Here is a 10,870-nt window from a genome sequence, read left to right as displayed (position 1 = left end):
ATAAGTCTCGGTTCGCACCCGGTAGCTTGGGAGGCGTTTTCGGCGGAAATCGAAGAAGCGACTTATTCCCCCTACCCCTTGCACACACACACACACACACACCCATAGAAGAGGAAGAGGAAATTTGAATTTTTCAACAAATTCACACTTGTAGCACATCGTGGAAGGTATCCAGGGCCCCAGAGTCATGTGAATATGTAATACCTTTATCGTACATCCGACATGAGCATTCGCAAATCGTACCGGAAGCGTTCTGTCTTATGAAATCATCTTTTGGCGAACGAAAGGTGGGTGTGAGGGGGAGGTGGTTTGGAGGGAATTTGTGGTAAATTTGCTTTCGCTTTTTTGGTTTGGTTTAAGGTTTTGTTTGAGATTAACATTGATTTTTACATCTTGCTTGGAAAGAACTCAATACGGAGACGAATACACTACACATCGCGTGCTCTTGACCTAGTTCCATTGAGCTATTAAGTGAAGAAGCTTTGGAGAATGGAGAATCTCTTGAGTATTGGAGTAGTTGAATGGCTATTTAGGGGTTAATTTGTAATTCGGTTAATAATAATATTAAGTTATTTCAAACATTAGAAGAAAATATTAATTTTGGGTCATTTTCGAAGATTTTTTGTGACAAATATTAAACTATAACCTTTCAAGAATAGGTGGTTCTAAATTATATACAGCCATCAGTATCTTCAAACATGCACTTTTTGCAGTTACGATGGTAGTCTTTGGTAGGCTGAATTATCTGGAATATACAGATCAATTATTTAGTAAGATTAAGAGTTTTTTTTTCAGGTATCCTGACCGACATTATATTGAATTTATTTTTTTCAATTGCCGGTAGCATTTTGAAGTGGAAAAAGTTAGAGCTTTACGATGTTGCATTTGAAAACCGAGTTTTAAATCAATATTAAAAAAAAAAACAATATTTTTGTGTGCTGATAAAGTGATAGAACCGATCGGTCGAGTAGTGTTTTATCAACGATGGGCATCGATTTTGAATATGTTTTTTTTGGGAAAACCGTTTCCAAGATTTCAAAAATCCATAATTTATCAGTTTTGCTTCGATTGATTCAAAAAAAAAAAAAAACACAATACGCATTGTGATTTGCGCATTGTGCGGAAGATTCCGAATTCCTTTAAAAAATGTAAAATATAAATATCGCTAGAAAGATCAAATACATAAGTTCGCCTTTCAGACAGAACGTTGTGCCAATCTCTTTCAAATTGTATGGAAAGGCAGTAAAAAGTAAGCATTAAACGATTTGGATACTTTATACCGTCAGTGATGGAATTGATTAGTAAAGCAATACAAATGTACCGATTCTTCTAGATGCCCATCGAACAGAAAGTGTGGGGCACCGAATAAGGGTGGCACATAGTGAAAGCAAAATGGCTAATCAAAGTGCAACATACAACTAGCAGCACGTGAGCAAGAGATGTCTTTTCATGGTAGCCGATCACCATAACACTCTACCAGTCCCCTCTCCCTGTACGTCGCTCTCACTCATGTTGCAATGCATCATTGCACCTGCCACCAAGCAATGACCGAGGGAAACGGATATAGCACTAGAGAGAACATCCCCCTTAGCCTTCTTCGATGTGTCACCGGTAAGAACATCGAACATCGAATCTAGGTTCCTTGGACCCTCTCTTATACCCCCTTTCTTGTGCACTAGGTTACTGAGGAAATTTTGGAAGCGTGACGCCGTTCTCACTTTCCCTGACCGCCATAGGTAGCCAGCCATCAGCAATACATCACGGGACTAACCAACGGTGCATCCCAGCCACACGGTCACTCGGCCGTATCACCAAGCGAAATCACCAAGACAGAGACGGAGAGACGCATACCTCTTGCCATTTGCACACGACTGCACAAAACCAAGTGTGCCATGCATCGCGGATGGTGGATTGGTGGCAGGTAATTGAATTAATCTGCACATGATGCATCATGTTGGGAATATGTTGGTTGGTTGGTTGGTTTGGTTCGGTTCGGTTCGGTTTGTGTGAATGACTAGCCAGCGCCCAGCCAGCCAGCGAGCCACGCGGTCCGCGATCCGGAATCGAATCGTTGGAACCGTTCATTGGAGAAATCCACATGCAGAGCAGTGCAAAGAGCTGCTGCAGCATTGCATGCATCGAAACGGATGGACGGCGAAGCATTTGCTGCCCCTCGTTATGCCCCCGTGTGTGTGTGTGTGTGTGTGTGTGTGTGTGTGTGTGTGTGTGTGTTCCGATTTTCGCCCTCACGCGGGAGGAAAAAAAACGGACGCTCGCTGGACGCTCCGTTGGCCAATCTTTAGGCGAATGAAATGGAATTTTCTCCTCACGCTGCGTCTAGCGTCGACAGCTTAATGATGGTTAAAGAAGGGGGTTGGTGGAGGATCTGCACCACATGTGGTGCATGTGGGCCGTTAGTTGTGGGCGTCATGGCATGGAGGAAAAGAGGGAGGAAGATTCGCGTTTGATGGATTGGCAGGGCCGTGGAAGGGCTAGCCGGCGTAAGCAGAGCATTGAGGGGCATTTAAAAGCAGGTGCTAATCAGTGTGCATCAGCAGTTGCAGCTCAGTTATCAGTGGTGTAGCATCGGCGTGCAGTCGCGAGTGAGTCGAGAGCAGCCCGAGCGTCCGAGTAGTATCTTCGAGCGAGTCCCGTGACCGCTAAGGCAAATAGGTAGCAGCAAGCGTAAGGCAGCAAACCCGGCAGCAATCATGTGCAACCGAACCCTGATCGCGGAGCTTCTGCTCGTGGTCGCTCTGGCGACGACTTCTGCCCTCGCTGCCGCTAGCGGTGCCGCCGCCGCCGGTGGTTGCTCGTGGCGTTCCGGCAGCAGCTGGTTCGGTGGTGAGATCTGCGTCCTGCAGAAGGTGTACGATGATTGCCAGGCGTCCGGGGACTTTAGCGAGTGCCTGAAGCAGAAGGCACTGACTTCAATCTCTCGAGCGATCGACTTGGTAAGAACTAACGGCCGCCGCCGCCGCCGTTAATGCCTCCATTGAACTTGGTTGGTGACATCTGGTGCTGCTGCTGCTTCTTTCCCAGGATTCCATCCAGCTGGTCGATGGAGTGTCGCTAGTCAAGCAGCAGAACGTGGCCACCACCGATGAGGAGATCCCCGGACTGTCGGATGCCCGGTCGATGGAAGGACTCAGCGAAACGGACAAGTCCCTGGTGCAGAAGATCGACAAATTCCTCAAGAGCCACACGATCAGCTTCGATCTGTCCGAAGCGCGCGGCCGTGGTGGCAAGAAGAATGGCAGCCGGTACGTCATCGCCGCCCTGCTCACCGCCATGGGCATTGCCGGTCCGATCGGTCTGAAGACGCTCGGTGCGATCGCGTTCAAGGCGCTGGTCATCAGCAAGGTCGCCCTGACGATCGCCAGTATTATGGCGCTCAAGAAGATCTTCAAGGCGGACCATCATGAGGAGACCAGCTTCCAGGTGCACACCGGCCACGATAACCGCCGTGCCACGTACTTCGTGCGTCCGGTGCGTGCCAACGATCCGTACCGCTACTACTACGAGCAGCCAGCGGTCTAGACCGCTAGTCGTCGCTCCTTGGTCTCGGATTCGGTCTCGGTTGCATCCTTCATCACACGCGAACACCCGGAGTCCTTTCCTACCCTCGTAATCGCCTCCTTTTGTCACTGAGACACCCCCAGGCGGGATCTCGGTCGTTGCCAAAAAAAAAACCGGGGAATGGAACAGGAACAGGAACAGAAACGGAACAGGAACAAGTCAGATCCAGGGGGATAGGAGGTGCGTCTCGCCTCGTCAAACCGATTGCCATAGCGGTTCATCGTCGCGCAGAATCATCCCTCCCGCTCCCGCTCTTAATTTATTGCGTTTTTTGATTGTATATTTATGTATTTATTGAACGAATGCGACCAATCCCCCCCCAGCAAACCCCTTCCTATCCCGCCACACACATCCCACGTCCCATACCAAGTCCCGTATGCCCCCATGCATGAACTTTCCCCCCAAAAAAGTAATGTTTTTGTCGTGGTAAAGCTTGCGAACCCCGAAGGAAATCGTGGAAAATCGTCGTCCAATAAAGTATCTTTACCATCATCCAGTGTTTACCCGCGTTCACGTTTCGTTTGACTCAGCATCTACTCATTGGGTACTACGATCAAAGTAGGTCTAGTGATTCAGGAAGAGGAAAGTATCCTATATAGGCCCCGGTATTCAGGTCGCGAGTGAATGGAATAGAGCAAATACTATCCCATTTCTTCAAATGAACAGTAGGCGACTTTATTGACTTGACCAACAGACTAGAGAGAACGTCATCGACACTTAGCAATGGAGATGTGTGTCTGAAGAACAGTTGTTCTTACCTATAAGTGCAACTGATGACTTTGAATTGCCACAGGAATAATCCAATCTATTTGCGCCCAATCTTGCGCTATCAATTTCTGGGCAATTATCAATTCTACAAGTCACACCTACACGATAGAAGGTGTTGACCTATCTTGGGTCTCTGTAATGCATGACCTATGCATTACATTAGATAGGAAACAGTTCTTCGTTCCTCATTTCGATGATGGTTTAAAGAAAGTGACAAGAACATTAAACTTTATTACTAGATTCAGGTTCACATACTAGCTCGTCAGAATTTTTAAAAAAGTTGCACTAAAGTATCCCTGTACCTCACCTCTTGTGAGGCCCATCCTATAGTACGTATCAAATATCTTGGTCCCTAAGTATGACTGCTAGAAAGCGCTCATTGTATTTACTAGATCAAAATGCTTCAGAAAAGAAAGCAAGCCAGTCTTCGACATGAGATGCCCAAAAACGGTTACTGTTACTTGTCTCGTTATAGTGAAATTATTGAGCTTCATCGCGAGCTCTGAGGCGAAGCACTACTCAATTAATTACCACTGATTATAACCTCATCAACTCCACACATGGCGACCACATGGCAACCCTAAGGTGACTAGGTTTAGTTTATTTAATGTTGTGTCTCTTCTGAATAAAAAACCTTTTGAAAATTTTTCAAAAATTATTTTCTGCTCCAATAGTTGACATTCTTCAAACATAGCAAGAACATCACCTAGTTCGCAGCTATTGCTCACAGGTAAGTCGCATTCACCAGATAATCTCGAACAGATACAATTGACCAGACCAATTGAACACATTGGGCCCTATTCCGAGTGTCTGTCTTGCAAACGAGACTGTTGTACTACAGCTGAAAAAAACTTAGCAGTCTTGTTGAGCTCTTATGAATGAACTTGTGATTTTTTACAGCCGGATTTCAAAACAAATACTAACACTACCAAAATATTCACCAACACCACTAAAAACCAACATCTTTCGTTCCAATGGCAACTACGACCAAAACGAAAAAAAATACCATTTTGAGTCTCGTTTTCAAGCCTCAGAGTCTGTTGCTAAAACCTACCAGACTCTGAGTCTTGAAAACGAGACTGAAAGACTCGTTGCCATTGGACCGAAAGATGTTGGGTTTTGGTGGTGTTGGTGAAAAATTTGTTAGTATTAGTATTTGTTTTGAAATCCGGCTGTAAAAAATCACAAGTTCATTCATAAGAGCTCAACAAGACTGCTAAGTTTTTTTCAGCTGTAGTACAGCAGTCTCGTTTTCAAGACAGACACTCGGAATAGGGCCCATTATCTTCCAGACCTCCAGATGGTCATCTCGCATCACATGAAAAGTCACTGCTCGTTTCTGAAAAGTAGAGTAATTTAACTGTCACCACGAGGGGTAGTCCTGTATTTGTAAGAAAAAATGTAGTCCAACTGCGAGCCTCACTTGAAGTTAAAAAATGTCCTACGTGCCAAGATGCATGCAGCAGCAGCAGCAGCAGCGAAGTCTTTATTTCGTTTTATCACGAGAGACCCAACACACCCCGGTGGTAGCGACAAGCGGAAAGGCCCACCATGGATGGAGAGAGAGAGACGAATACTTCTTCGGCACGAAGGCGAAACCAACATGAACATGTTACACATGAAGGCACTCGGCGTTCACCATTTATCATGCCAAGGTGGGCCACAAGTAGTTTCGGGCCAAAACCGCCGCACGCTCCAGTGAAGCGGCGGCGGCGGCGGCAAGATGCATCCCCGCAACTGGTGGTAATTGACCGCTTGTGGGCCACAGAAGCTACTCGTCGGGGCATCGTTTTACCAGCAGCACAGTAGTGGGAGTTGGAGAAGTATCGGAACAGATTTCGGTGGAGATTTCATTTCAGTAACATTCATATTCAGCTCCATATGCATGTAACTGTGAGTGTCACAAGGCAACTGTCGGTGGTCAATTCTTGTTCTATTACCGATATAGCCGTCTAAGTCTAATACCGTCTTTACCGTCTAAGGTCGAACTGTTGCCCCTTACCTTCTCGCATAAACAGACACACGTGCGAGGCCCGTTGATGTCCATGTCCTCACCGCCTCGCAGACGGACGGACGGACGGTTTCCAATCTGATTAATGATTGCCTAAGCATCGGGACTTGTTCAGCAATTAATATCGCCGCACGACCTGCCGCCACCATATTGTGGTAGACCCCGGGTCCGAAGCGGTTCGCGCGGTTTTTTCTTCGTTTGTGTGTTTTAATGCTTCGTGGTTTCGAACTTCGGGAACATACAGAAACACAAGAGTAAGAATAATATAAAATAAAACAACCAAACCAACACACAAAAAATGGCAGCAACAACCGCAAATGGACGCTACAAATGTGCTTTATTTGTTTCGAAAAATTCAATCAATTATGATTCTTCTAGATGATTTATTCTCTCTCTCGGAACACCGCGGTGCCCCGGGTTAAGCTCCGGCTCCGACCAAGCGAATGGCTTATGCATGCGATCGATCGGCGGCGGTTCTCTGTCGCTGGTGGTAGCGGATTATATTCCTTTTTCTTTTATGCTTCCAACAAAGTGGCCTATGGCATAACACCCGGCAATATCATCTATTAGACAAAAGGATCGCTGCGGATCGTAGTAGCCAGGTGTGTTTTTTCAGTCCGGTCCTGTTTTTTGTTTTTTTGCTTTTTTGGGCTGTTTAATGTTATGAGAGACCTGAGCCTCAGACAAAATCCTGCCACCGAACCGCCTCTGAAGGTCATCTTAATCTTTTCTCACGCCCCCGGCCACCGATGGGGTGGAGCGGAGTGTGATTTTGAGAAAATAAAAGTATCGCCTTCTGGAGGGGGGGAATTTGTGCGAGATTTTGAGTTGACCACGGCGAAGGCGAAGCTTCCTCTTGGGCTCTTGTGGAAGGACCGCGAGAGGCACATACACATACGAAGCACCAGAAAAACCAGTAGCCTCCACATTGATGGATCACTCCGGGGATGGAGGAAACCGCGGTCGCTCGCGCGCACGCTACCGGATCTTAGATAAACGGCCAAGTGGTGGTCAAGCGTGAGACAAGCGTCAAACTCACTTCCAATGCCTGATGCCCGATGCGTTTCTCCACATCTCTGAAAAATTGATATTTTATGCCAAGCTCCCCCACCCCCCAACAACGCCAACAACATTTCGGCTTCTGTGGACCCACGGGCGGGAACCCCGTCCCCCTATAAACGTACTACCGTCTACAATCCGGCCATGGTCCATCATTCATCTTCAAGTCGCTTCATTCATAACGCGACGCGGAGTTCAGGACAAGGTTTCTACGTCGATCTAGCAGCCAGGGAGGAGGGACCTAGACTCCCAGCCAGACCACCACCATCACCACCACCACCACTACCAAGTCAAGACGCCAAGTTACTGCCGCCACCCGAACGTTGATGATTAATAAAGGTGCTAAAAGAGACAATCGAGTATCATTAACAAATGAGCATCTTATCTTGTGTCCGTCGGGGGGCTCTATGCTCTAGGAACCGGCCAACGGGGGACTTTGGGTTTTTAAGTAACCTCTAGAGAGAGAGAGAGAGACACACTCACACACACATACACACAGTAATGTTTTTGGATCGGACGACACGGATGATGGATAGCCCCTAACACGTCGAGGATTTTCGTCGTCGAGGGTGACATCTACGGCGGTGAGTGAAACGGCCCCGACTCATGCCCCACACCCCGAAAAAACACCAAAAAACCCCCCCCAGGTGCGGTGGAGAGAAGCATAAAACACATTTTAAAACACGATGCAGAAGGGGCTGCTGCTTAGAAACCGATCTGGCCAACGACGATCAAAAACGACGCTTCGAAGCAAGTTCTCCCACTCACGTAGTTTGGCGTCGTAGTAGGCGACGGCCACCACCGGGAATATTACAACAGTGGATTCAAGATTATCTTCGAATGTGCCCCGCGGGCCCAGCAGCGACTCCACACGATCATCATGCAGATATCACGAATCGTGTCGCTGCTCCCTCTACCCCACCCATGGAGTGGCCAAGGCGTGTCAGTGATGAGTCCGTACCACCAGGAAGCAACAGCATGGACTCCTAGAGGACTCTGCACTCAGCAGCAGCAGCAGCAGCAGCAGCACTAGAACGGATGTCACTGGCATCAAAGTAGCCGCCCAACCGGCCAACCACTCGGCAGCCGAGGGATTCAATAATGGAGCGGATTTGGCTTAAAATGTACTCTCTGAGCCGGGTAGTGCAGGGTGCAGGGTAAGAAGTATCAGCTAACGATAAACATGGCGAGATAAGATCGGAAACAAAATTGATTGTTGCACACACACCGTTGTGGCCCCCTCCCGGCCCCCCAGTGTCCGTTGTGCCGACTGCATGTTGGAAGAAGCTTGGAAGATCGTCGGCGTGCGATTAACCGCGGCTCGGTTCGCCCGATCGGCGCTCGAAGATGTTAATTTATTATCGTCCATTAGGGCGGTTTCCAGTGATTTTGATTGCGGTAATCGCTGCAAAACAAAAAAAAAACAACACACGGAAAATGCTCGATCCAGCGATTGCCAATTGTGTGGCCGCGGTTGTGGATTGTTGGTCTCTGGGTGACATCTCACCAGATGATCAGTAGATCGGTTGTAGATCTGCCGTGGAAGAAGCGGAGTAAGAAGCCCACCTGCTCCCTACATATACCTATAAAGCCAGATGCAACCGATAGTGAGTGTGGATGAATGTATGAGCATTGGAAAGCGTTTGCAATGTGTAGCAACACACATTTGGATCGATGACAGGTAGCGGATACTACGAAGCGGTGTAACCACACACGTGGTCAATAATACGAGGGTGAATCAATTATAAACGAGACTTTTCGTCCTACGGTCACAAAAATGAAGATAGAACGTTCTCGCTTTTTTTGTTGTTTGGTTGGTTTGTCAGGAACATGTATAGCGCCCTGGATCGCCTCATTGACACTCTCAGTGTCTACAGTAACGATTTCGGAGCATAAGGTACCTTCGTATTTTGCGCAACATATTTAAATTAAGTTTTTCGCCGTAGAAGAGGTAAAATTGATCGAAATCTTGAGGATATTGACTTCATACTTTCGGGAAGAGACACTGTCGCGAGCCAGAGTGGTTGCATAGCTTAAAAAAATCTTTTAGGGTCGTAATCGTGTTGAAAATGGGAGCCATAACCGCAGACCGCTCATCAGCCAAATAGCGCACAACATTAAATCTTTTAGATGGCTTATTGAACACGACAGACGTCGCACCACTACAGGACAATTAATGCGGCCGATTCTTGTAATGTTTTAAGTAAGATCCGACCTGCATATTGCCTATAAATATGGACCTATTCATAAGGATAGTGGCTCTTCTTCATGGCAATGCTCACTCACACACAATTGCAGCCATTACTAGGGAAAAATGAAACAACTGAGATAGGAAAAATTGGAACACCCTCCTTGCAGTCCCGACCTATCACCCTGTGACTTTCATGTGTTTTGCTCTCACAACGAAATTTTGGGGAACAAAAGATTCAACGGTGATGCAGCGGATGAAACCTCATTTGCGCAATTGGCTACAAACACGACCAACATCTTTCTACGAGAAATATATTAAAAAGCTGCCTATCCACTGGGAAAAATGTGTTTCGGAATCAGGAGATTATATAGAAAAATAAAAAACACCTTTTGTGCGTTTAAACTAATGGTAAACTTGCTAAAAATAAAGTCTCTTTTATATTTGATTCACCCTCGTAGTTATCAATATCAATTGCATGCCATTTAAATGTTGTTGAAAATATATTGTAGAGGGCGGAATAATGGTTCCGTCTGCAGGTTTGATTGCAGACAAACAATCAGTCAGCATTTCCAATTCATCATTTCCATCGGGTGTTGTGAAATTTCAGATCAATTGTCCAAAAAATATGAGCTTTCGATTGAGTTATGCTGCTTTAACTTTTTGTTACAATTTACGATAAATTGTTTAGGACAAATGTTATTGGATTTGGACCATTTCAATTTTCTATAGGTTGAAATGTTCACCGAGATTGACATTTCGTATTGAAGGGCGCATTGAAAGCTCTGATTGAAAGAATGTTAATAAATGGTGTAGCAATGGCATTGCTACAGACGCTCAATAAAGAACATACGTAAAGAACAGAGAACAATAAAGAAAAATGTTAATAATTTCACAATAATATAGATCAATTAAACATACGGCCTTCCCGTCATTATATATGTTAAAAAAATATATAGATCAATAATACTAGGCGCGTGCGTGTGTGTAAATACTGATCAATCAAACGGCAGACGCTAAAAAAGGCGTTGATAAAATCTCACAAATTCTCTAACAATATTGAGCGTGTGTTTATCACTTTACTTATTAGGTTTGCATCAATTTTGGCTTCAATGCAGTATGTAAAACGACATAATGTGCTGAATTGGCGTCTGCCATTCTCATGGAGATCGCCAAACAACGCACTCTTACTGAGAATTTTTCAATTTGATGAAGAATCAAAAAACTTCGCCATTTCTGGACAGTCTTCAAATCTCCAAAGGCGT

At 45.9% G+C, this 10,870-nt stretch overlaps 1 protein-coding gene across 1 annotated transcript; it reads left to right on the top strand.

Moving 5' to 3' along the window:
- Nucleotides 1-2,711: 2,711 nt before the first annotated feature.
- On the top strand, nucleotides 2,712-3,540 carry LOC125955462 (uncharacterized). Its single transcript, XM_049686597.1, has 2 exons — nucleotides 2,712-2,954; nucleotides 3,043-3,540. Exons 1-2 carry the CDS (start codon nucleotides 2,712-2,714, stop codon nucleotides 3,538-3,540), a joined length of 741 nt encoding a protein of 246 aa, XP_049542554.1.
- Nucleotides 3,541-10,870: the final 7,330 nt, after the last annotated feature.

Source organism: Anopheles darlingi, chromosome 3 (genome assembly GCF_943734745.1).
Source record: "Anopheles darlingi chromosome 3, idAnoDarlMG_H_01, whole genome shotgun sequence".
NCBI lineage: Eukaryota > Metazoa > Arthropoda > Insecta > Diptera > Culicidae > Anopheles > Anopheles darlingi.
The sequence above is the reverse complement of the archived record's forward strand: the minus strand, read 5'-3'. Positions and strand labels throughout refer to the sequence as shown.

Coding starts and splice junctions, on each gene's coding strand:
- LOC125955462 (XM_049686597.1), top strand. CDS start 2,712: ATGTGCAACCGAACCCTGATCGCGGAGCTTCTGCTCGTGGTCGCTCTG. Junction 2,955..3,042: donor TCTCTCGAGCGATCGACTTG/GTAAGAACTAAC, acceptor CTTCTTTCCCAG/GATTCCATCCAGCTGGTCGA.